The following is a 27,525-nucleotide window of genomic DNA, read 5'->3' as shown; positions in this document are numbered from 1 at the left end:
ATCATTTTAGGTAAAATAAATAATCTCATTTACTATTTTAAAGACTTATTTAAACAACATTTTTTGCAGGCCTATAGCCTCTGTGCCGTATGGCTGCCCTTCGTGAAATCTAGTGCCTATTGAAATCTGCTTTTTATGACCTGAATGACAACTTTCTGGTCTTAGTTCATGGAGGACATACACTCCTGGTTTGACAAATGTGCTTGGTACATCTGATATTAATACATGTGTATTCTCACGAACAATTGATTTTGAAAATGTTTGTAAATACAAGGGTATTGTGTGTTTTATTAAAGCCTGGGGCTGACAAGTGTAACCATTACAGTATTATCTTTAGTTTCTGCACCATTAGTTTCAAAATTCTCACCTGTCATCTCTGCCTGACTTTAGAAGCAGCAGCACACGCTGATGAAATCCAGCCGGCTTGAAACCAGAGATACACAGAAGCATGAATGTCAGGGGCAGTAAAGCGTGGTTTCTGGCACAGCCGGGGTCTTTTGTAACGCTGTGTGAAAAGCAAACAGACGATTTAGCCAAATGATTTTTCCGTGCTATCTTTGGCATGGCAAGGAGTTGACAGAGGGAATGTAACCACCCGTGTTTTGGTAGGAGAGCATGGAGCTGGTGTACAATAAGTCCAAGCCCGTGGCTGTTACTGGAATGGCTTTCCCGACGGGAGACGTCAATAACTTCGTGGTTGGCAGTGAGGAGGGTACAGTCTATACGGCATGTCGTCATGGAAGGTAATTTTGTTTTCTTACCAATGACGTGTTCTTCATTCCCTAAAGTCTGTTATCGCATTCTGAATTATAACCACCTTGCATTATGAGAAAGGCATTTCTGAAGAAATGCAAAGCACCACCTCAAGTCTTCAGTCTTATAGTATCCATCTGCTCTGGTCCTTGGCCACTTGTAACCCTTTGAGGGTTCACACTGCCTTGAGAAAAAAAGAGTCCCAGCTTCTTAGCACATCATATAAGACCCTGGACTCCCTGCCTCCTTTCAGCCTCAGCCTTCCTTCAGGCTCCAGCCACACACCCAGCAGGGATAATAGTCCCCAAGTATCGTTTATCCCACCATGAGTTTGTACATCCGATTTCTCCCTTCTGGTCTGGCATGTCTCTCTTCTTGGCCTGGCTAATTCCTTATCTTTCAAGTGCCATTCCAGAGGTCGTTCCACATTGAAGCCTCTCCATGCTCTGTTGGTCAAAGAAAACCATACATTCCCTCCTGTCTGTTTCCATAGAATTTTCATTCCTTTATTCATTCATTCTTTCAAGGAATATTTACTAAAAACATACCATGTGCCAGTACCATCACATCATAAGGATATAGCAGGACCAAAATAGACCTGGAGTCCATATTCTGGTTGAGGGTGAAAGACAACAAACTAGTAAATAAGGAAATATATGGTTTATGTTGAAACATATCATGGAGAAAATTAAAGTAGAATAAATGGGATAGAACTAAGGCTGTAAGATAGGTTTTCTATTTTGTATATTTTTACTATGCTTCTATAAGCATTAATAACATTTTGTTTCGACTACTCATTTATCTACCATTTTTCTGTTACTAAACTATTTCCATTTTATCATTGATTCCCTGCCTGGTGCCTGGCACATTACCAATGAGGAATTAAAAATATAATCTATGTGGGAAATAAAGAATATCCAAATAATATAGAGAAATGCCCAGGGCCCTTTCTCCCAGTCAGAAAGGCTGGAATAGTGGGAAATACACAAGTCACTGTGAAGTTTCCGGGTGATAAGAAACTTGGCTTAACTGACAGATTGGCAAATGCCCCTAGAAAACCATCAGGATAAAGTAGGATCCAATAATTTCGATTAGATTTTAAAATGACATGTGAGACTTAACGAGCAGCCTCGCATCTTTTGGAAGGTTCGCTGTATTCACCTTGGTGCTTAATTTCTCTTTGGTATAATAGTTCTAATTAAATTGATTTTTCATCTCTTGTACTCATCCTAGGCTATTTAGATACTACGAGGAACCACAAATTGTTCCAAGATCATACTCCTATGTCTTTGTGATTTGTAGAATTAATAAGTATCCATGGCCCAGCTATGTAGTTTTCATTCACACAATATGAGCTGTGCATAGGAACAAGCAATACTTTCCCTGATCACATGATTTAAAGGTGACTAGGAAAATATGCCTCATAGTTCCATGCCCAGTGGTCCTACTTCATAAAAACTGGCTAAAACTATGCATTAAATGTCTTATCAAAGCACAAAAAGATCTGATAAAGGTGTTCAATCATGCAAACCTACTCATGCAAAGCTCATTCATTCACTGCACACCTCCTTTGACAAAGTGCATTGCTAGAGGCTGGCAGGCATGCAAGCATCATTGATATCTGGCTCCCAGCTTCAGGAAACTACTGATGGTGGGAAACGTAAACACACAAATATCTGCAGTACAGGTAGAATGTCACAAGTGGCGTGAGAAGGCACGGAGTGCAGTCGGCCCAACATGGAGTCACAGCTTTATCTATACTTTGATTACAGTCATCAGGGCATAGGTTTAATTGACTTAATCCAGCACCTTAATTATCTGTGAAGACTGCAGGACATGTTCATTGATAACTTTCAGATTTATTTGTTTGTTCCTGTATTGTGGGTAACCTTTTACAGGATGAATATTTTTGTTCTGTGGCTTTTGTCCTTTTTAAGCACAATCAGAATATGCACTGTGGTTCCAAAGAAGGGTATCCGTGGTACACGTCATGAATCTTTTTACAGCGCTCTTTGTTATGCCTTTACATTGGTCCATCCATCTGAAATATAAAGTGTAGATCTCAGTAAAGTTGTAAAGTACCAGACATTTCACTTTGTAGTAATTTTTAATGGGTCATATAGGGATATGGGGGAGAGGCAGGGGCTTTCTATTTTTCACCTAATGTGGAGAAGGTGCAAATCTACTTCCATAAATTAAACAAAGTCCTCATTTTGCACCCTATAAACTCTTTCAGGATACTGTTAAGAGCAAGTTGGAATCTCACCAGGGGCTACTTCAAAGATCAGTTCCTCGTGTTCATTAGAACAAATTTAAAGGATCACGTGTGGAACTGCTGTTAGCAGTTTCACTGGGCATAATTTCTGAGTGCCTGTTACACAGAATACATGCTGCAGAACTTTGCTCGTGATTTCAAATTTTGCTCAGCACATTGACATTTATTAGTACTCCAGAAGCCCAAAGGTTTTAATAACTGAGTACATTTTTACTCATAGTGACATATTAATAATATTTAGATTCCACAATCCCTATGTATTTGTCATATTTATCACCTCATACACATGGATTTTTTTTTTTTTACATATAGCATTTTGCTATGTTTTCTAATTGGGTTCTGATTGCATGCAGATTATTGTGTGATGGAAGAGAGGGGTTGGAAATAATCCCAACTCAGTTAAATAAGTCACATATGTCTGTGGATAACTTTTAAAATGTGTATCACTATTTCTCAAACATGCTTCTGTTAGGAAAAAAGGCATGTTTGTCTCTTTTCCTTTGCTGTTTCTTTCAACAAATATTTATTGAGCACTTACTATATATGCTAAATTTTTGACAACAAGAAAACAAGGCACCAGCCCTCCTAAAATTTACATTTAGTAGATTTGTTAATTTCTCTTTGCTTTCAGTAAAGGCATCATTTTCTCCATATTACATTTATATCATGCATATTATTTTATGGTGGCAAGGGTTTCCACAAAGTAATACAATTTCAGGTATGCCATCCTAATTGAAGAAATTTCCTTGAAAGAATAAATGAATGTATATAAGAATGTATAGAGGTTTATAGCCAATAGGTTCTGTAAAAGAAGTTAAAATGGGACATGAACAAAATGTCATCACAACAATGGAATGAATAGTCTGATAATATGTACGAAAGCTTCTGAGATCTAAGTATATGTTTTTTCTATCAAAGTTAGCTCCATGAAAGATGATAGGATTTGAGGAACTCCTGAAAAAGGATTAAATGATGAAATTTGATACTAAATCTGAATATTAAAAAGATTATATTACCCCATATTGTTTTTTAATTACCCAGAATATTCTAGCATTTTATTTCTCTCAAGATAACTGTGAAAGTGGTTTCATTTTTGGTTCTGTATGGTGGTGTTCTAAATTTTGGAGAAGTAATCATGCAGAGACAAGTTTGCTTTTTTTTAAAGAGTTCACAGCTTCGCAAAGGTCACTGAAATTCTGCTTATGTGTGGTCTTCATGCAGCAAAGCTGGTATCGGTGAGGTCTTTGAAGGTCACCAAGGGCCAGTGACAGGAATTAACTGTCACATGGCAGTGGGCCCAATCGACTTTTCACACCTGTTTGTCACATCATCGTTTGACTGGACCGTCAAACTATGGACCACAAAGGTAAGAATACTTTGACTGAAATTCTCAGGTAATACATAGGCAAAGAGGACAATTTTTGTTCCCTGGAGGTAGTTATAGGGAATCTCAAGTCTCTTTCAGGTTACCTGGCACTGGCACTTGCTGGTGAGCCTGATCTGCCTCTGAGCTACTTAAGGCTCCCTTTCCTGGTCCGTTTTATTTAAAAATGTATAAGTAATAGTTGAAAAATTCAAACAACTCTAATAATGATAATGATACTTTTTTTGAGATTTGGAGGTTTTTAAGCTAGTAAATGGTCCTATATTATGTGTGTTTTCAAAAGTAATTCTGACTACGTTTGGGAGCAAGAAAAGGAAAGACCACCTAGAAGGAAGGTGCAGTAACTGCAGGGGAAGGATGAGAGTGGCTTAGACAAGTAGTGCGGGATAGAGAGAAGTACATGGATTTGGGAACCATTTAAGAGAAAGCCATAAAAATTGGTCATTGATTTGATACAAGGAAGGTGAGAGAGGAAGTCATCAGGGAAAAACCCTTTTTTCTGACTGCGGCACTGGAGATTTGTGGTAGTATTCACTGCACTGGAGAACATGAGAGGAAGGGCATATCATGGAAGAGGGTTGCACAGGTTAAATGTTAGGTGACTCTTCACAGTCTTCATTGGCCGTTTGATATTTGGGACAGAAGCAGAGGGAGAGCTCTGGGCTACAGGTATGCACTTAGTAGAAGTCAGAATAGCAATGATTATTATAGTCTAAGAAATGGATTTTAAAAGAAATGCTAAGACACAAATCAGAGAAAGAAGAATATTTGGGAAATAAACAGCAGAAATGGAACTAGAAAAGGAAATTTAAAAGTAACAACCCAAGAACTAGGAGAAAAATGTGTATGTGTGTGTGTGTGGCTTCATGGGTGTTAATTGAGAGAGATTGTGTCAAGAGGACAGAACTGGCTCTTACGTGTGTAAAGAGCCACCTCACTTAGCAATTCAAACTAAAACCAAGTTGAGAAACCTATTTTCAACTATCAGATTGACAAAAGTCCAAAAGTTTGACAATATACGCTGTGATGAGGCGGAAAGAAATCAGCCATTCTCATACATTACTGCTGGAAATGCACAGTGATAAACACTCTGAAAGGGAATTTGGCAATATCGAAATCAAATACTTGCATATTTGCTCATTGACAGAGCAATTCCTGCTTCTAGGAATTTATGCCAAAGATGTACTAGCAAAAACAAGAAAAAGCTGTATGTGGAGGAAAGACTACTTTGAATAGAAAAGACTGGAAATACCTCAAAAGTCCATCAATAGGGCACTGGATAAATTGAAAGTATGATACATCCACATGAGGTAATACTATTCAAGTATAGGAAGAAATGAAGAAGACTTATAGTATGTACTATTATAAACTGCTCTCTAGCATATATTTTTTAATGAGAAAAGCAGGATAGAGAAAAGTACAAATAATACAGTATGATTGTTTAGGACTATATTTATACATTTCTAAAAATTGGAATGATAAACCACACACAGATTATTACTTACAGGGAGGCAAGAGGCTGAAAGAAACAAAGATGATAGCCATGCTTCTATGACTATATTTTGTACATTTGGTTTGGGAACCATGTAAATATTTTATGTAATATAAAAATGAATAAAGAAATGAAGTAAATTTTAAAATTAAAAAAAGACTAAAAAAAATTAAAGTAACATGAATTGAGTCAACTCTAGTGTGGTTCAAATTGGAGACAAAACCGTACAGTATGGAGCAATTCTACGTGACTTTTAAAACCCTGTATTTTGACCATACATTCCAAAAGGGATATATTTTAAGCATAAAGAGTACAAACAATTTTTAACTCCTTTCAGTACTCATATTGCATGTAGTTGTATTATTACTGTAACTCTGATAGGCTTCTGTCATGAGATAAATGACTTTTGGTATCTTTGAAAATCGATACTATCAGCTGGGTTGAATGGGGATACAAATGCACAAAGTTAGGTAAAACTCTGTAGTAATCCTGAACTTGAGTTGGAAGTGTCAGTAAGAATTCATGATGTGTGTTACCTTTGAATCTAAAAGAATACATCTTCATAGCTCTATCTACAAAAGCAGTCTAGAAACAATGACCAACTCAGTAGCAGTAACATTCCTGGTGTCCAGATTGTGCTTTCTAAATAGCAGATTCACTAAAAGCAACCGAAGATCCTGGAAAAAATCGCTGATTCTAGATCTGGAGCAGGAAATGGACAAAAGGAGCTTGGAATATTTTGTCATACTAGAACATAAGGAAACTACCAAACACTACAAATTTCTTGTCAAAGGACTTGGAAACTAAGTTGAATAAGCTTCTGCTGGCCAAAGAATACCAATAAGGACAACAGATTCATGAGTTAGAATGATACTGAAAAAATAAAATAATAACTCATTGGTTGTCTTTGGAGAATACTAGGGAGACCAACTCCTTATTTGGGAAACCGTTGAGTAAAGGAAAGAATCAATTAATCATTTATTCTGAAAGAATAAAACATTTATTCTGTATTTTCAGTATGATTTTTACTTTATGGTTATTAATTAGTTGATCAGGGGAAGTTTATATAAATATTCCAGCTAATATAGGAAGAAGAAACGATAGGATTTGAATATCACCATTTTGCAACCCCTAGTGATTTAGGCAATGATAATTGCTGATAACTTGTAAAATTAAAACACCCCTCACAAGTACACAATACTACCTTCAAGGCAGGCTACACCTGCAAATCCAACCTGAATCTTATCAATTTACCAGATCTCTGAATTTAGAGGCAATAGGAGATACAGATGCAAAATATTGAATAATACCACAGGGATGGAATCAGCCTGTGGGGAAATTTATAAGTCAGTTGATCTCATTTCTGCAAAGCAACATTTTTTTCAAGAGAAACAAAGAAATGGAGGTGGACACTACATACAAAAACAAAATTGAACCTAACAAACATAGCTCGAAGCCACTGGTGCCCATGGCAAGTGCAGTCTCTCTGAAGGGTGTTGAGGATGGAATCCAAATTACAGTTGGTTAAGGAGTAAGTGGAAAGCAAGGAAGCACTAAAGAAAAATCGGGAAATTTTGCTGTAAGGAGAGGAATTTGGGAGGTGGAGAGAGAGTTTCTCTCTCTCTCTCTCTCTCTCTCTCTCTCTCTCTCTCTCTTTTTCTCTCTCTCTCTCTCTCTTTCTTTCGGTTGTAGAGACTCTGGTATTGTTGTGGAAGAGCCATTAAAGAAAAAGAGTAGAAAATTTCTAAGTGTAAGGCAGAGAAAGGGCCCTGAAAATGTTGGTATGAATGGGATGAACAGCATAGGTGGGGGCATGGATTTTAAATTTGGGCAGCGACATCCCTTCTGTGGTAAAGAAAGAAAGGATGAGGGCAAATATATGTAAGTGTGTAGGTTTGGTGAATGGAAGCAGAGAGAGCTTTTATATGATTCTGTTTTCTCAATGAAATAGGAGGTGAAATATTTGGATGAGTGGGAAGTAGAGGTACTTAAGAGAGCAAGTTTCACCGGGTCACAGAAGAGAAGAGGAAGGGCTGATTATGGCAGCAAAGACTACGGGCAAGGTGGAGGCCCCAGCTGGGCTGGAGACCAGAATGTTTTCGTGGCATCGGTTTCAGGGCTCACATCCTCCAAGAGAGCTTAGCAGCACAAATCCGGACATGGGTGAGGGCGGCGGTCACATGCATCCTGGGCCAGAGCTTTATCAGAATGTGATGGAAGGACAACAGAACACGGGACGTGGAGATATGGACAAGACAGTGTTTGGTGTTGGAGACTCAGGATTCGAAGCTGGGCCAGTTAGGAAATGAAAACAGGTAGGAGAAAGTAAAGAGAACAAGGGATTAGAAGCCCCTATCATATCAAAGAACAGGCAGGAAGGAAGTAATGGAGTATGAGAATTAATTAGTAAAATAAGGGATTATTGTTAGAAAGTGGGATGTTTGAATGTAGTATTTCACAACTGAAATAATTCCCAGTGATTAAAAAAAACAAAAAGTTTGAGTATGTGGTCTCGTCTGTAGCTGATATGCTCAGGGAAAGTGGGGAACTAGGTTTGGGAACACAGATTTCTGTGACCCCAAAGCCCATGTTCCTTTCCACACCAGCACACTAAGCCTAGAGATAAGAAATCCAGTGCTAAGGCTCGTTTGAATCATCCAGGGGAGAGCCAGAATTTTGGCAGTGGCACAGATGGATGGTGAGCTTATGGAGAAAATAGGTCTGAGAGAGAAAATCAAGCAGATGTAGTGACCAAGTGACTTGATTTGCGAGGAGAGTCAATGAAGATTCTGATATTTCTGCCTTACACATGTGAGTGAAAGACTGGCGGTGCCAGTAACCGAAACAGAAAATAGAGGCGGAGGAACAGGCTAGGGTTGGGGGTAGAAAAATAGCAGTCTGGGGGGTGCTCCAATTGAGGTGCCTGGACATTCCTAATTGAAAATACTGGAGCTCAGGGGCACGAGTGGAATTAAAAAGGTAGTCATGACAGTGATCAACATATAGTCAGTCATTTCCTCGAAGAGAGAACATCATGAGTAGAATGCGCATCGAAGAGGACAGGGTGCAACCTTAGTGCTGCTGATGCTGCAGGATGAGAAGGAATCCACAGATCGAAAGGGCAAGAGGAGGGTGGCATTGACCTCAGTGAGAGCAATTTCAGTAGAGTAGTGGGGACAGATTGCAGGTCACTGCAGAGTGAGGAGGGATGACAGCAGGCACAGAAAATATCGACTAGTCTTTCAGACATTCGACTGTGAACTGAAGGAGATAGCATGGTGGCTAGCTAGCAAGTTAAGCGGGGCCAAGGATTTGGTTATTATACTTTTTGAGACTTGAGTATGTTGGTGGTCTGAAGAGTAGGACCCAAGGGAAAGTGTAGATTGATGGAGAGTGGTTTGAAAAGTTGAGAAAGGTGATATCAGGGACCCATGTGAGGCTGGGGTGGGGAGAAAAGGAAGGACACCGCTAAGACTGCAAACAAGACTGATGGATAGATTGAGTTAAGTGAAAGTGTAAGGGGAAGCAGAGAATGGGAGAAGGCCCCTATTTTCTCGGCGAAGTCAGAGGCATTCTTACCTGCTAACAGTGATGGGAACTGGAATGTGCTAAGGAGAGGAGAAAGGTTTAGATTAGTTCCTGCAAGAGGTGGGTCAAGGCCCTGACTCCAGAGGATGTCTGAACATCACAGACTTGAGGACCACCTGAGGCTTAATATCAAAGATGCATTTCATAGGTGATGGCTAAGTTAATTTTTCTAAGCACACTAGGAGTTGTGCAAAATTGCCACCGTTCAATCTCTTACGTCTTCAGAAACCTCCTGAATCTGGCATTCAAAGCTGTCCACAACCTGTCTCCAACTGACTATAGCAAGTCTACAAGTGCTATGGTGGGTGTGGGAGATACACCACTTCTCTACAATTCTAAATAAAGGGTTCTCATCATGGGAAGTAATAATTAGAAACGCAAATTAATCAGGACCCCATTCCAGGCCTTCTGCATCAAAAACTCTGGGGGCGGGGCCCAGCGATCTGTGTTTTAACAGGCCCTCCACGTCATGCTGCTAAAATTTGAAGCGCCATGCTATAAACCAACATGGAGTATCATTTCCAATTCCGCATCCTACAGAGGTAGTGGGGCTGTTAGGTTATTTTGAGAGGTCTATCCCTTCTCTGCAGGGTTGTGTTCAGGAACTAGTGGGCTAGTTCTGTGTTCAGACAGGAGAATGAAAACCAATGTCCCAACCCCAAACCAGGTTTCCTGATGTAATTAATACCCTACTTGTTCTGGCCAGGAGTTTGTACTGTGAATATACCTGAAACCCCAAATTTATCGTGACCTTTTGTGGTAGTGTGCTGGGAACAGTGGTTCACTTGATGCTCTTGACAACATTGGTCAGAGTCTTTCTCCTCTTCTCAATCTGAACATGCATAACATTTAAAGGAAACAGTTGCAACATCTCTTAAAATTTTTAATCACTTTTGCAAGGCAATGACTGAAAAAAAACCTTTGTTAGCTTAATAAAAGGGCAAAGTGAAAATATAGATAATTGTTTTGGAAATAGTGGGAATCAAGGCTTTTGGTTTTTTTCAGTCTTTTTGACAATGAGAATTTTCAGATAGGTGTAGAGCAGAGAAAAAAGTGAGAGGAGTAATTATTTTTCAGACCCTTCTGACAATAACAGTTACCTTAGTCATCTTTATTTTAAACTCATTAGGTAACTCGGAGTCATTTGTTTAAACAAAGGTGAAGATGGTTATGGTGGTGCCATCCTGGATAATTGAGTTGGTGATACCCTCACCCTTAAGATTATGTCTTAGTCTGTTTGGGCTGTTACAACAACATTCCACAGACTGGGTGGCTTATAAACTACAGCAAATTACTTCTCAAAGTTCTGAAGGCTGGGAAGCCCAAATTCAAAATGCCAGCATGGTCACGTTCTGATAAGAGCCCTCTTTCTGGTTCATGGGGGGAGGAGGGTCCTTCTCCCTGTGTCCTCAAGTCATGGAAGGTGCTAGGGATCTTTGTAGGTTGTCTTTTATAAGACACTAATCCCATTCGTGAGGGCTGTACTCTCATGACCCAATCACCTCCCAAAGGCCCCACCTCTTGATAATACCATCATCTTTCGGGATTAGGATTTCAACATGAGAATGTGGGGAGGACCCAAACATTCGAACCATAGTAGATTGCAAATTAAATAACATAAGGAAGAATCCTTCCAATTGTAGAAAGAGTTGATGCTAAGAAATAAGACTGAACTTGTCAGAAGTCAAATTTTAAAAATGGCTCCAATTTGATGCTTTGTGCATAAAAATAAGTACAGTTTAAAAAGATAACAAAAAAAAAGTTTAAAGGCAAATCAAACAACAGGAAAATTTGTCAACACAGATAGACATTTTGTACATTCTACAGACCCAAAATTCTCATTTGTAACATAATTTTAAAATATTAGAAAATAAAATCTGTATTCCAGGGGAGAATGTTATGCTGGAATTAGCAAGCACACTGAGCAAAATGAATCTAATCCTGAAGCTCATAACAAAGTCCGTATCCATTCACTTGACATATGTAATGTGATTGCCAAATTCTCTTTGTGACTTGAAAACTTAGTATTTCCATTAACTTTATACATGGTTTATTTATATTTTCCATGAAGATTAAACAAGTGGACTTTTTGAATTCGGGAAGGCTAAAGGAGGAACATAATAATGCATATTTTTGGAAGTTTGAGCTTCTAAGTAGTCCCCAAAGAGTGATTTGTTTCTGGAATGACAAATAGCCATACTGATTATAGGTGGAAAATTAACTTACCTAATAGTAATATGGAACCTTGAAATGTAGTATTATAGAATTTTAAAATGATTCTTTCTGGTTTCATTAGTTTAGTTAATAAGAGAAAATAAGTAATTGCATACTAGTGATAGGCGCAGATTCTTTTTTTTTTTTGAGAAACTTAGGGCAATATAATTAAAGTCATACTTTTTATTAAGTAATCATTTTTTTGATAGTGAGAGAAGCTTTGTTCACCACCTTAATTATCAACATATTTTATTTTAACTCCGTGCAAGGAAAGGAAAGGAAATAAACTATATAACCCTTGCCTCAGTGGATAAAGAGTAAAAATATAACCATGTGTAGAAAATAGTATTGTTATGGTTGGTTAGCAATAGGCAATATAACGGGAGAGTCCAAATGAATAGTAGAACAAGCCGCTGTGAGCTAATTGGGGTGTGGGGGAAGGGCATGGAAGACAGACCGTGTAGGGCTTCTACCTATCCACTTGGAGGCCTCCCCTGGGGGATCTTCCCACGTGAATCCCCACATTTAGCATCATCTCTCTTCTCTCTATGTCCAACTTCCCCATCCCTCCAACTTACTGAAAACAAAACAAAACACAGCGCCCACCTTTGACCTTGTTGTCCCTTTTCCATCCTGTTTGTCTTCTGCCTTTTCCCAACAAACTGCAGTTTAAAATCATACACTCTATCTTTCTCCCTGTGATCACCACGAAACCTGCTTCTTCAAAAGTTGCCCTGACCTCCTTCTTGCCTGTTCCAAGGTCATTTTGCCATTTCCATTTCATGACTTTGCTGTTTCAATAATGTTGATTCGTCGTTTGGAACAACCTTTTAAAAATATATCAGTGAAGCTATTTTTAAGAGAACAGTAAAAAGCTGTATACTTAAAAGTCCATCCTTTATGACCCTTTAAAAAATTTTTTAAGTATGTTGCCTGAATAAATTCTATTGAGTACCAGCTCTTACCTTTTATTATATCTTAGCACATTAAATTTCCCATCCATCAAGAAATGCTGGAGTTGATGCTTCGAAATAAAGTATGAACTCTTGGCTGGATGAAAACATTCATTATTCCACTCAGCTTTTCTGTTTGCTGAGGTCTGGGATAATTTTTTTTTTTTTTTTTTTTTTTTTTTTTTTTTTTTGCCTGTACTGTAGTTTAGCTTAGTGGCTAGACAAGTTATGAGTCTTTGGGCTTTTTATCATTGCATCCAGTTTGGAAAGTTTCAGTGGATTCCAATTAAACATTGGTTTAATATTTATTTTGGTCCTAATACAGCTTCACAAGGATTAAGGTTCTTGATACTGTTTGTGTATTTGCCAGCCCAGGCCCTTCCTTTAGACATCAAAGGACTTGTGTTTCTTCTGCTCGTATTGATAAAACCCTCCCAATCCTTTCTGTACTGGAACTTTGGGGCCCTAAAATTCCATTCCTTTATGCTGACTGGTCAGGTATATGGCCTGACTTAACCCATGTGTCAGTATTTGGTGTAGAGCCTGGACAGTGCCCTGGGGTGCTATCACCCAAGGACCTTTCGGGACACACACTTGATTGATGGAAATCACTCCAAATGTATCTTGATGTTGTATAATCTTTCCTAGCAGTTAACATACGTCTCAGTCCTCTAATCTTTTAACAAAACTGTAAATCTGATAGCACAATTGTCTGACTGAAGGATATATTGGCTTTGCCAAATAGAAAGATAATCTTCCATTTTCAAGCAACTGCTGTGAAAATAAATAATAAGTATTAACTTATTTCAGTTTTACATCCTCTACCAGGGTTAAAATATAAGATGACTATCTTAGCTGATGTTTTTCCCCCTTAGCTACTAGAAAGGAATATAATTTGAGGTTTTTTTATAAGTGAGAGAAATGGGAAAATTTCTTTCTAAGGAAAAATATTTAAAATGTATTCATTAGAAATGATTATGTGTTGGAATAAATGTGACCTATGGCTATATTTTAGATAATGTAATAATAAAAACACTTTTGTCTTGCCGGCTCTGTAGCATGTCCGCCCTTTCCCCATAAGGCCGTGAGCTCCCTGAGAGTAGGCCCATGTTATTTTGTCTGCGTCTCAGTACCTCGCATGGTCTTGGCACTTGGTAGGCACTGAGTAAATCATTGAATTAATACATGAATGAATAAATGAATAATCATGGGTTTTTAAAAGATGTGCATTAACAAAATACTGTAGCAAATATTTAGTTAGTGGTTTTGAGCAGTAAAATTTGTAGCCATAATTTAGAAATATAATGATTAGAAAACTGAGGTTGAGCTTTTAATATTCTATTAGGAAATATGTAAGAAACTATAATTTTGGAAAAAATATCTAAGGCAACCATCCAGGACTAGAGTGGCCTCCTGAATATTTTTCTTACAAAGTAGATGAGCAGAATTCCATTAATTTATGAGAATGATCTAAAGAGCTGGGCAACATGAGTGTGTGTCCTTAGCCACCCCTTCCACTCAAGAAGGTAAGTGTTTGTCCACCTGCGCAAGGGAAGAGGTTCCCCAACAGGCCTGATGATCGCCTCGTAGCACATTGCAGCTCAGTTACATTCATGAATGCTCTTTCTAAAGATATCCCTGGGAAACTGTCTCCTGTGGGATGTGGTTCCCTCCAGAAAAGGGGGGGGGGGGGCTTGACTCTTCTCTAAATCATAGTTTATAAGAGAAATTCCTAACTTGATCTAAAGCAGTGCAGTGGGGATGGAGACAGAAGTGTTCTAAAGAAGTTTCTCAAAGTATATGACATCCAAGCTAGGATATAAAAGAGTTAGTTAGGTAAAACGAGAAAGGGAAGGGCATTCAAGCAAAAGGGACAGAATACTCAAAAAACAAAAGCATGAGGTAGTTGATACTCTAGCTGTGTGACTTTAGGAAAGTTACTTAACCTCTCTGTGCGGCAGCTTATTCATCTAAACAATGGGGATTAAAATACTACCTATCTCCTAGGGTACGTGTGAAAATTAAATGAGTTAATAAAGAGAGTTCCAAAAAAAAATGTATTCACATTTTAAGAAAGGAAAAAACTTATTAAAATTGTAATACTCAATATATACTGATAATGAAAGATGGATACAAGTCATGTGTATACATTTTTTGCCCCCCCCCCCCGTATATGTAAATCTCTTAGAAAAGTGCCAGGCACATAGTAAGTACAATGAAAGAGGTAGCAACACCATTATTATTATTATTACTAAATATTATTGTTGCTATTGTTGTTATTTGGATATTAAACTGGTCAGGTTGAGCTGGAGCAGTGGGTACAAGGTGACTAGAAGGGAATAATGAAAGGATGGCTCTGGAGGCAAAAAGGGACCAGAGGGTGAAAGGCAGTCTGTGACGCTATGCGATGGAGTGTAGCGTAGCATTTTCTTCTGAAAATGACAAGGGCGATGGCTTATGATAAAGTGGCGCCTCGCCACCTCTTGTCTGATGTCACACAGAGTGAGACTGGGCACTAACGACCTCTTACATTCCCCTCAGGGTTCTGAAGCACAGTTCGCATAACGTTCTACATCTGATGACTGCTTCGTCAGATTCCCGGGAATCCTTGTGTTCCACGTGAACCCCTCCGTACATCCCATAGACGTATCCTAGCTGAACATTAGTTGATTGGATTATTAACGAATCCTTTCACAACTGTACTACATTCCCTGGTAGCGTCTTGTTTAGGGTTTACTTCTGCAACCCTTCATGAGACTTCCTTCCCAATTCACTACTCTACTTTAACGTGCAGATAGATGAAGAAGCCCAATCCTGATGATTACGACTACAATGTCGATGATAATACTATTAGGAGCTACATTCCACTGAATACTTCCCCGTGCCTGGCCTTGTACCAGTGAGGTCATCTAATTCCAAGTACATTTTTGTAAATACACTGCCCTGTGGCCCCATCTTGAACGGATTGTTGCAGAATTGTCTCATTTGACCTTTCTGTTAGCTTTAGGTGTCCTTGTTCCTCTCCATTGTATGTTCATCTAGACTTCTATTTTTGCCAACTTATAATTGTTTTTAAATTTTTGAGCCAAAATATATATATCTTTCCTTATTCTTCTTTGTTCCAACAAACTTCTGTCATTAGTATTTCTAATCCTCACCCAGAATCCCATTAGTCTTTTCACACGTGTCCCACCCCTCCCATCCAAGTTCTAACTTCGCAAAGGAGATTAAAATGTGGCCAGACAAGAAGATGGAGAAACTCTCATATGTCTTAAATTTTAAGAAAGCACATGTAAGGCTTTTTTCTTAGTATATTCTAACATCAATTACTTTCACAATTTCTTTAACTTGTTTGACTCTTCAGTATGTATTTACACACCTTTTTTTCAGAGTAGGATCTTTCTTTGTTCATCTTTATCCCATGTCTAATATATGTCAGTTTGTCAATATAACACACAATATAGAATGAGTAGCATTTGACCATTAGGACAAATCACTGTTTTATCAACTTGGGACAATAAAAATTGGGAGATTGTTCTCATTCTTCTAATACTTTATAAAGAATAAGTAAGAATTTTGTAGAGGAAAAATAACTATAATTAATGTATGAAAACTCTCCTTTTTCCTTCCAAAGTAGAGTAACAGGCCCTCCCATAAATTCTGGGGAAACAGACCTCAGTGTTTACTACTGGAAGTTCACCAGCTCTGTGGAAGTTTCTAGAGAGGAATGTTGTGGATTTGGCGGTAGAGTTAAATAGTTTTCTCTCCTGTCCCCTGCTTCATCGGCCTGAACTAAGCCCAAGTCAAAAGTTAGAAGAAGTCTCTTGTAAGTTGTCAGTTTCCTTCTCACTTAGGACCTCTCTTAATGATTAAAAAGTTAACTTTTAAACCAGATTTCCCCTTTACCACTCTGCCAGGCCCAGCTACATTAAATAGTGTAATGAGTCACCAATCCAGAAGGTTTTGCTTGAGACTCTTGGCTTCCACTTACCTATGGAATTTAACTTATGCCTGATTGGTTTGATTTTTCTCTCCCTCAATCGCCCTCCTTTAACAAAGTTCAGTAAATGAGCTGAGTTTTGCTGTTCTTTTGCTATTAAGACCATTTCTTTAATATAGCAATCCATGGACCATCAAAATGAAGGGCGTGTGTCTTTATGTCTGTGTGTGCATGCATGTGTGTGATCTTGTTTCTTCTTTTTACAGTATCTTGTGTTAATCCAGACCTATACTAAATTAGAACGGTCATGCTGTTCTCTAAGAATACCCAACCCGCAGGAAAATGTTTGGAAAAATAGTTCCTTAAGAGCAGAGAATGACCATGTCTTTGTTAACAAGTTTGTCACAAAATTATTACCAATTTCTCTGAGGTTGGTGTCTCCCCAGGCTCATTCTTCCCACGTAATTTTCTTAATGTCCCTAAAATATACCTTTCATCATGCCATCTCCGTATACTACAACATAGAACAGTGTTTGTATTCTGCGGAATCTTCACAGGCATTTTTTAAAGGTAGGAGAAGGAGTTCTGTGACTTAAAAGCAATACAGAATGGGTTAACGCGAACAAGAATCTTTAGCCAGGAGGCCTTTTTAACTTCTTTTCCAGAAACAGACTGGATATGTGGCATGCAGAGATCCCCAAACTTACGTGGGGATCATTTTGACCCAAGCATACTGAGAGAACAGTATTCCTTGGACCCTACTTCTGGAAACTCTGACTGACACTGCTCTACTTGCTTTCCTAATCATTTCAAACACCTCAACCTGCATTTCATGGTTTTCCACCCTTTTGGGCACATGTCTGAACTTTAGTCCCACTAGTTCTAAATAATATCTTTCCGATTTGCATTTCCAGAAATAATGTCAAACAAATAAAAGTAAGATTGATAAGGACAGAAATGATTAATGAACTTGAATCTATCTAGAGAGAAAGGAGAGAGAAAAAGACTGAAGGGAAAGAAGAATTAAGTATCCAGAAATAGTATTTAGAGACGAAGGCGTGACAAGGCTCAGTAAGCCTTGGAAAGAGCTTTCCATGAAGGCAGGGACGCTGCCAGCACCGCAGGGAAATGTGATTAAATAAATATACCACTTATTTTTTTATAAACAGTCTTTATGTCTTTTTTAGAATCAAAGTCCATGTGTGGGAAACAAGAAAGAAGGGCAACAAGAAAATCTGGTTTAAGTCATAGAAATCAGACCTGAGGAGTACTTTACAGATAGATCCCCTATTTAATTCCCTAATTTTACAGAAAAGAAAAACAATGTCTAGAGAGGAGTGATTTAGATAGCCTTTCAGTCCTATATTTTTTCCACCTCACCTTGATTGTAATTGAGTAAGTTAGAAATCATTGTATTAAAAATCAATGGTTTTAATATTTTGAACTGTCTGCCGTTTAGTGGTGGACTCAGATGCTGGCATGACTTACATTCATCGGTTTAATAATGCATTGCTCTATAGTCTTAAAACTATTCTTGTAATAATTTTAACACCAAAAATCCAGCACTTGAATATAATGGACATGCCTTTTATAGTATTTATTCGGTAATTCTTTCCACTAAGCTATGAGCTTCTTGAGACCAGTGGCTATATTTCACATCTATTCTGTGTTCCCCACAGTTTTCGGTGAGAGTAATGATTGTTAATATATAATAAGGGCTTATTGAGCAATTAAATATAAATTAAATTAAGCCACTAGCAATTATATTGCTGATTAGTGATAAGATAAACTCTGAAGTTTTATATTTTTTGTCAATTTATTTCAATCCTCATTTAGGTACCCAGTGACTGAAATACCCATAGACCTGCAAAGACACCTCTCTGTTCATTCTTGATCGATATTTCTGACAGCTGCATTCCCCATTTATCACCTTTTTTTCTACTCCACTGATCTTTTCCCCCTTCTGTCGAGTCAATTGTATACACATATGAACACACAAATATTTACATATTGACCTACATGTTATGGTTGAAAAACATGAAATAATACAACAGTGTAAATTTTTTTCACAGTCACTCAAAGTTTATAGTTTACATTATGGTTTACTCTTAGTGTTGACATTTTATGAGTTTGGACAAATGTATAATAACATATACCATCTTTATAATATCACTTAGAATATTTTCTCTGCCCTAAAACTTATCTGTGCTCTGACTATTCATCCATACCCTCCCAACCCTTGGCAACCACTGATCTTTTTATTGTCTCCATCATTTTGCCTTTTTCAGAATGTCATACAGTTGGAATCCTATAGTATGTACCCTTTTCAGATTGCCTTCTTTCACTTAGTAATATTCATTTAAGGTGACTTCGTGTTTTTTGTTTTTTGTTTTCATGGCTTGACAGTTTATTTCTTCTAATCACTGAATAATAATCGTCTTGTCTGGATGTACTACAGTTTATTTATCCATTGACCTACTGAAGGATCTTGGTTGCTTACAAGTTTTGGCCATTACTATAAACATCTGTGTGAAGGTTTTTGTGTGGACATAGATTTTCAATTCCTTTGGGTAAATACTAATGAGTATGATTGCTGGATCATATGGTAAGAGTACATTTAGTTTTGTAAGAACCCACCAGACTGTCTTCCAAAGCAGCTGTTCCATTTTGCATTCCCACCAGCAATGTATGAGAGTTCCTGTTGCTCCACACCCTTGTCAGCATTTGATGTTGTCAGTGGTCTGGATTTTGGCCATTCTAATCAATTTATAGTGGTATCTCATTGTTGTTTTAATTTGCATTTCCCTGATGACATGTGATGAACAACTTTTCATATGCTTATTTTTCATCTGTATCGCTTCTTTGATGAGTTGTGTGTTGAAGTGTTTGGCCCATTTTTAAATCAAGTTGTTGTTTTTTATTGTTGAGCTTTAAGAGTTCTTTGTATAGTTTGGATAACAGTCCTTTATCAGATGTGTCTTTTGCGAATATTTTCTCCCTGTTTGTGGCTTGTCTTTTCATTCTCTTGGTAACAGTGCAAATTTAATTAAGATTCTACTACTAAGTAAAGGCAAGTATTGTCTTCACTATGCTTCTAATTAAAATACTACTACATTTGATCAATTTTTCATTTAATAATCCAACATTTAAGAACCTAATGTGTTTTTAACCTCATGCCAAAAAGAAAAGAAATGAGACATGGTCCCTTCTATGAATGAGTGTACAGTATACATGTCTTTACTCAAACTTGAGTAAAGAATGGAACATCTTTAAAGGAAACACATTTTTATCAACCTCCAACATTACCTTAAATTATTTTCGTTATAACATAATTTAAATATAATACATATAGACAGAGGACAAGGTATACATTCACTGTACTTATTCATTTAATACATAACTATTAAGGGTTTACTGTGGTCCTGGCACTGGGAATTTAATAGTAACAAAGGTAGACGAAGTCCCTGACTTCACTGGCATGCCCATGCTGGTTGGGAAGGAAAAAAAAAAAAAGTAATTGATTCTCATTATTCATGGCAGTTGTGGTCTATAAAGTTGCCACAGTGAATTGGCAAACAACAAACCATTGCTTCAAGGGGAAATACAGGATGAGGTTCCTGAGAGCCTTTGGTCACCACATTTTCATCAACCAATCAATACATGATCTTGTTTGATGTGTGTTTCTGTTCAAAGACACCTTATTTAATGTGTATGGTTGATTCATTGACACTGAATTGCAGCCAACGGCTCATGCCTGAAGGTAGCTTATCTAGCACATGTACTTCTCAGTAAGGCACGTCACAGCCTTCTTGTGCATAGGAACACTGGACAGCACTTCAGCACCATGCTTAGGGGCCATTTTAAACAGTGAAATCATCAACAAGAAAACCACAAAAAAATGGAAACAACATGGCACCCAGTAGACCACAGAAAGGACGTTTGTTTACAGTATGAGAGCTGAAAGGAGAGGGCAGAGAGCTTATTCAGCTTCAGCTAGGTGCATGTCAGGTGACTCCAATTTTTCTCTACTCTGCACTTGTCTGTGAATGAGTTTGAAATACTGATTTTGGGGTTCCAAATAAATTTGAGAGAGTAGGTGAATGTGGAAATTTGGAATCCATGAATAACGAGGACCAACTATACATAAAAGATTTCAGATAGTGATAGGTGTTAGAAAACAAATGAACCAGGGTTAAGGGTAGAGAGTGAGAGGATGTTGGGGAGAGTATTTTAGATATATGATTAGGGCAGTCCTCTCTAAAGAAGGGAAACCGGGTAGACATGAATAATGAGAAGAATGTAGCTCTGTGAAGGTGAGGGAAATGGGTATTATAGGTGGAGGGAACAGTGTGTGAAGCAGGCGCAAGCTTGACTTGGCTTGTGTGAGAAACAGGATAAAGGTCTCCACATTTGCAGCAAAAAACGGAATAGCAGGAGATGAGGTTGAAAAGCTCATCAGAGGTTAGATGATACATGGCCTTGTTGATCTAAGAAGGAGCTTAGATTCTGTCCTAAATCCACGTGATGAGAAGCCACTGAGGGTTTTAAAATACTGAGAGTGCCAAAAAAAATGTATACATGTGGACACTTTGGTCAGTGTTGCTCAAGCAGTAGTTCGCCATCATCAGAAGTGTCTGCATACTGATGGTAACCACTGTAAGCACCTCTTTCTTCTAATTACAGAAGTGAAATGTGACTTGTATTCAGCTTTTGTTATCGGTATATGTTGAATATTACAATTTTAACAGTTTTTTTCCGTTCTTAAAATGTGTATACATTTTTTGGCACCCTCTGTATATATGAGCTATAGCTTATAACTTAAATAATTTTACAGTCCCCTAAAAATTACAAATTAAATTTACTGCCCCCCACCGACCCGCCAATATACCGTTTAAAGGAAGCACATTCACTGAATGTGACGAGTGATATTTCACTGAAACTAAAGTGGTGCTCATAGTGTGGCTATTGGGCTGACTTAGTGTGGCTATTGAGCGGCTGTGTGATGACTGCCGGAATGACGTCACCTGGCACAAATGCGTCATTTCCTATTCATGGGTCCTCGGTGTATATGTGTGTGTGTGTGTGTGTGTGTGTGTGTGTGTGTGTGTGTGTGTGTTTCCCTAGTGTGCCGTAACTATAGTGACCACACTCCTGCGGGCCTGGACTCCGACATACGCGGTTCTAAGGTGACAGCATGGAGATGATCCAGAGCATATGTGCATTGATTTTTTGACAATCACCTAAAGGAAAATATAATACTTCTCTTGGAGAACTCCTTAAGTCGTCCCTCCCTCCAAGAACCAATCCCACAGCCCTCCAGGATGTTTTGAAAACCTTTGTTCTGACAGGCCCTTTAGGGCAGTGGAACGATCGTTGCCCCTACGACAATGGTGGGTAGTTATTATACATGTGCCCCATCCCACAGGATGTACACCATCAAGTGAACCCTTAGGAAAACTACGCACTTTGGGTATTACTGAGGATGTGTCAACCCAGCTCACGAGTTGTAACCAACGAACCAATCTGTGGACAATGTTGAAAATGGGGGAAATTGTGCATGCGTGGGGCAGGGAATAGATGGGAAATCTCTGTACCTTCCCCTCAATTTTGCTGTGAACCTAAAACTGCTCTAAACAATAACGTTTACCAAACACACACAATACAACTTTGCTCTACGTGGAAAACTAAACAAACTTCAGGAATGAAGTTAGGTTATATCTCAATAAAACTGCACAAGAAAGACTCCAACGCAGCCCCAGAGCGCCTAAAGATGAAGGCAGAAAACAGTGGCTGAGACCTGGGGGAAGGACTCATCCCTGAGCGTGTAGGTGCTTGAGAGGGGACTGAGGCCTTGATCGGGATCCCAGGATTGGACCATTTGGGAGGAGAGAGGGCCGTCCATCCTTCAAGGGTGGAAAGCAGCATGAACAAAGACCAGAAGGCCAGAAGGGACTCCGTGTTCAAAGGAGGCTATGAATGCTGCTGACTGGCCGGAGCAGAGGGTTTTGATTAGGGGGCGAGAGGGAAACCACTTTTGGAACGCCTGGTCCTGCCATTTCAGTACCTATCTGCCCCCGTGAGATCAGGTGGTGGTATTCATAGCCCTGGACTGTCTTGTCAGAGTGCTGGCCGTGGGATTTGTGGCATGGAGGTACTTTCTCAATGTAGCTATTTGTACTGAGCCTGTCACTAACTCGGCAGGAGGTAAAAATTACTTGACAGTCTCTCCTGGCTCTCACCCATCTAAAGCGTGAGAGAGAGAGTGGGGGTGTCAGAGTGGGTGAGCATTGGGGAGAATGAGTCCTTAAGAACTGAAGCTTTTGGTGAAGGAGATTGCAGGCCATTGAGAGGCTTACCCACAGTCTGGGGGCACCCATGCCAGGCAAGTGGGCCCCCACAGGGGAGTCCCTGTACCCTCCCAGCCTCCCTGTAGTTAGTCTTTCACCCTCAAAGTCTTTGGTTCGGTATAGAAATCTCTCTCTCTCTCTCTCTCTCTCTCTCTCTCTCTCTCTCTCTCGCTCTCGCTCTCTCTCTTTCTCTCTCTCTTTCACTCTCACTCTCACTCGTGCACACACACCAAATTATTATCAAAAATCACTCTGGAATTTAAACTCGGCTAAGGATCTTTCTCCTAAACAAAAAGCTACATTTTAACCCAGTTGTATCGGTTCCCATACAGGGCAATCATTTAAGCCTATTTGACTTCTTAAGGTGAGGGTGATAACATTTTGGATTTCATTTTGTTTGTCCTATAAGAGTCTTGAGTTTTGGCCAAAAACCCAGGCCCTGGATGAATGTGCTTTAGACCTTACTTTTTGTCACTGGGCCAACTGGACTTGGGAGAGAGGGTGGAGCTGTCTGTTCAGACACGATTTTTAGTTTGCCCTTTGCCTCTGGAGCCAGAGCCCTGGCCCACGTCCAGCTGCACGAAGAGAAGATTATGGTATTTTCTAGGTAATTTTAAGGAGCACAAACCCAAAGTAAAGTCAGGTGGTTTCAAGTCTGCACTGAATTTTTCATGTTAAGGATTTGTCATGATTTGGGTTTTCAGCAGAGCTGTATTTTAAATGATGAAGGGAATTGTATTTTTCTGGAGATAGGCATGTTTTGCTTGTTTGCTAATGACCTCTGGTTTTGCTTATGGGGAGTTTTGTTAACAAATGGAAATGTAGCAAAATAAAACACTCTCTTTCGTCCTTTCTTTTTATTCCATTTTCTTCTTTTTTAAACAATGGGAACCCTTGAGATAAAAACTGTCAAAACCAGGCTATAGATATTGGTTATTGTAACATCATTAATACTGTGTAAAAATAAATTAGTCACTTTGGCAATCAAACACATTCTTCTGATTTCCTGTCGGTGCTTTTAAACAGAGCTTTTCCCTGGCTGTTTGATAGATCCTATTGTGAAGAGAAAAGAGCTGTAGAGATGTATTCAAAAATTCTTTGAAAATTTTCCAACCTCAGGAACCCATTCAGCAGTAATTAGCTTTTAAGGAGGCTGATAAGGAGAGCTTGGCAGGGGCCTGCCTGGTGAGTTCAAAGGTCAGCCCTTGCCTGTGACGAGAAGGTTCAGCTTTAAGACCCATGTCATGCTCCATCTACACTGCCTGCCTGCCTTGCCTTTTCCTGGCCTCTTACCCCATCCGCCATCTGACCCTCCGATTACCTTTTCTAAACGAAAGGGAAATCAAGACTGAGCCTACAGAGGGTGACAAAATTAACCCAAAATAAACTCTAATCTCAAGTACAGAAGACTTCTGTTTCAGGGGAAAAATAGTTCTGTCTTGAGGCAAAAGCAACTGACTGAATTGAACAGAATTGCAATTTCTCGTTCAAGTTTAGTTGGGTCCCTGGAATGGTTTGACCCATTTGTACTGAGATAGCATTGAAGTCCACTCTCCATTCTCACTTGTCTTAACGCTACAGAACTATAGGTATGACTTAAAGCTAAGCTGAAAATTTTTTAAAAAAGGCTCTTCTGGATCTAGAGAGGGGACATAGTTTTATATTCACTGCAGTCCCTTTTCAACGCAAGTCACAGCAAAGCACAAGGTAGAGCTTCCGTCATTGCTTGCAAAGAGAAATGTTCAGGATGGAGAGAAGTAGCTGCTCAGAAACAACATTCTGCTTTGCACTCTTGGAGGCAATCCCATAAATGCAGAATTGTAGGGTAAATGAGCCCATTTGATTGTGTATTAGAGGCCAAGAAAAAAAAAGAGAGCCCTCCTTCTCTTTTTATTTGAGAGCTGTGCTAGATTGCTAGGGCTGCCATAACAAAGTACCACAGACTGGGTAGCTTAGGCAACAAAAATGTATTTCCTTACAGTTTGAAGGCTAGAAGTTCAAGATCAAGGTATTGGCAGGGGTGTTTTCTTCTGACGCCTCTCTCTTTGGCTTGCTGATGGCCGTCTTTTCCTTGTGTCTTCACATAACCTTCCCTCTGTACATGTCTGTGTCCTAATCTCCACTTCTTATGAGGACACCAGTCATATTGAGTTAGGGCCTACTCTTGTGATCTCATTTTAAACTTAATTACCTCTTTAAGGAAACTGTCTCCAAATACAGTCACATTCTGAGGTCCTAGGGGTTAGAACTTCAACATAGGAATTGTGGAGCCAACACAGTTCAGCTCATAACAAGCACTAAAGATATGTTATCATAGTTGACATTTGGTTATGGATGAAAAAAAAAGCAACAATGAGCTTCCCGTGGGGTTCTTTCACATACACGCCCCACTCCTAGTGCCTGAAGGGCTCCCATCCCTCCAAGCCTGATTTCCAGGGGCAGCGGAACCTGGAAGGACCCGTGGATGTTGAGGGAGAGAAGAAGGAACAATTGATACAATATAGTCAATGTGAGAAGTGACTTTGTTGGTGTTGAAGCCAAAGACCCATTTCTTCATTATCACCGTGTTCAAAATACATTTGCTCATTGGTGCAGGACGTCTGATAATACGTGGCCTAACAGGGTTCAGGCTTCCTTATTGTCAATGCACCGTTCTCCTATTTGTGGGCATCACTGCTCTTCTCCAGACAAATAAACATATAAGAAAATTCCATGTAAAAGTATATTAAGTTTCTCTCTCTCTCTCTCTCTCTCTCTGTCTCTCTCTCTCTCTCTCTCTCTCTCACACACACACACACACACACACACACCAATTGTAATTTATGTGGTATAAAGTATCTTAGGTACCTACCTACTGATGCTTTAAATCCATAAATAAATTTTGTTTTTAATGAGAGAAAATTCATCAGACATTTAATTCCCAATACCTTGTTCCGATGGTACACAGGAAATTCCTGATTAGATTTCCTACCATCCAAGTCACTATTAGCCTATTTTTGATTACTGTTTTTCATATCACGTTCCCCTAGAACAGTCTCCTGCTCCTGGTTCCTTGCCCATGGGGTACAAGCACGCTGCTATTTTTTCTGTGACTGGGCAGCAACCATGACCTTCATGAGATTTAAGGAAGCAGAGTGAGGGGAAAGCTTCTGAACCAAAGTAGGATGCTAGAAGAACAAGAGATAGCCCAAGAAAGATGCTAACTCAAAAATCCATCAGGGAAGACAGAGGTTCAGCCCTGGGGAGACTGGAAAAGAATCCCAAGCTGAAAGAATCAGAGGCAAGTTCAAGGTTCTGCTCACAGGCAGATATGGGACTGGACCCAGATGCTACCTGCTTTATCACCTACCCACTTTCAGTGCATCTTGTCTGCCTCCTACTGATGAGGCTCAATGCCAATGGTTTGAGATAATAAATTCATATTTAAAAAAATCCAAAATGTCACGCATGTTACATTTAAATGGCAAGTAGGTGATCTTGAGAAAAAAAGGAAGTGACCTTAGACATCAACACCAATAATATTAGGATCCTCTTAGAGAGCGGAGCTTGGTGATTGGATGGAATGGCTTAAAGCATCAGAGACCTGTCCTAAAATTGGATTCGTTTGCCAAACCACTTGGATTAGTTTGCCAACGTGCATCCACACTGACCACTGCCACATTTCCCAAACACTCCTCCACCAGCCCTCTCAGTCTTTCGATACTTCTCTTTCCAAGGCCATCTGTGAGCCCCTGATCACTTAATGCAATGGTTTCGTGTTAGTGCTCATCTTATATCACACTGTCTACCACTCATTCTTGCATCTCTCTCCAGCCGGATGATGTTCTCTTGGTTAGCCGTGGCCTTTCCACTGGTTCTTTCTCCTTCACTCTCGTGGCCCAGTTTTTCAAAACTTTTATCGCAGGCCTTTTTTTTCCTCCTTCCCCATGCTCTCCTCTCCGTCAGCGCCTCTTCTGAGTGATTCCTTGACTCGGATTTCAAGCCTGCCCTCTCTTTCAATTCCAGACCCACATTTCCACTGCCAGCTTAGCCTGAGTGTAGTCTCCAGGGACTTACATGTACCATGTTTACAATACCGACCAGATCGTCCTCTGCAACTCTGCTGCTTCTTCTATTTTCTCTTCAATTCGTGGTATTCATCATTCAGTCGTCCACACCAGAACAGCTGAAGAGAGTCACATGGATGTTAGAGGTCTCTGAATCTGTTTGTACATAACATAACGCTCTGCACATTCATCACCGCATGTTTAATAAACCAGTAGCTTATTGCATCAAAGAGTCTTAACTCTTATACTCAAGACCATTCATAACATGTTCTCACCCCCACCTTACCCAAAACCAAAATGATTTCCTTCCTTAGAACAAATCTTCAGAGCCCACGGGGCTGTCCCCACTGCTCGCTGTAGCATCTATCTGGGAATTCCACGCTGATTTACACAGCCAGGCCCTTGCATGTTTTGCTTTTCTCTCCTGGCCTGGCTTCCTTACCCTCTATCAAAGTCTATGCCTCTTTCAAGGCGGGTCCCATCACCTGTTCTAGATAATACCTTCCTTGACCACATCAGACCATGGTAACCAC

General features: G+C 39.3%; 1 protein-coding gene across 9 annotated transcripts in view; it reads left to right on the top strand.

Moving 5' to 3' along the window:
* The window catches only part of DYNC1I1 (dynein cytoplasmic 1 intermediate chain 1), a 295,576-nt gene that overhangs the window by 236,738 nt on the left and 31,313 nt on the right, over window positions 1-27,525 (top strand). For all 9 annotated transcript variants that reach the window (XM_033088732.1, XM_033088736.1, XM_033088734.1 and 6 more), the window contains 2 exons: window positions 610-743; window positions 4,250-4,394. In XM_033088732.1, coding sequence (XP_032944623.1) covers window positions 610-743; window positions 4,250-4,394 — 279 coding nt within the window. The remainder of the gene's footprint in view (window positions 1-609; window positions 744-4,249; window positions 4,395-27,525) is intronic.

The sequence above is a fragment of the Rhinolophus ferrumequinum genome, chromosome 20 (assembly GCF_004115265.2).
Source record: "Rhinolophus ferrumequinum isolate MPI-CBG mRhiFer1 chromosome 20, mRhiFer1_v1.p, whole genome shotgun sequence".
Lineage (NCBI taxonomy): Eukaryota > Metazoa > Chordata > Mammalia > Chiroptera > Rhinolophidae > Rhinolophus > Rhinolophus ferrumequinum.
Note: the sequence above shows the minus strand (reverse complement) of the source record. Positions and strands in the feature narration are given on the sequence as shown.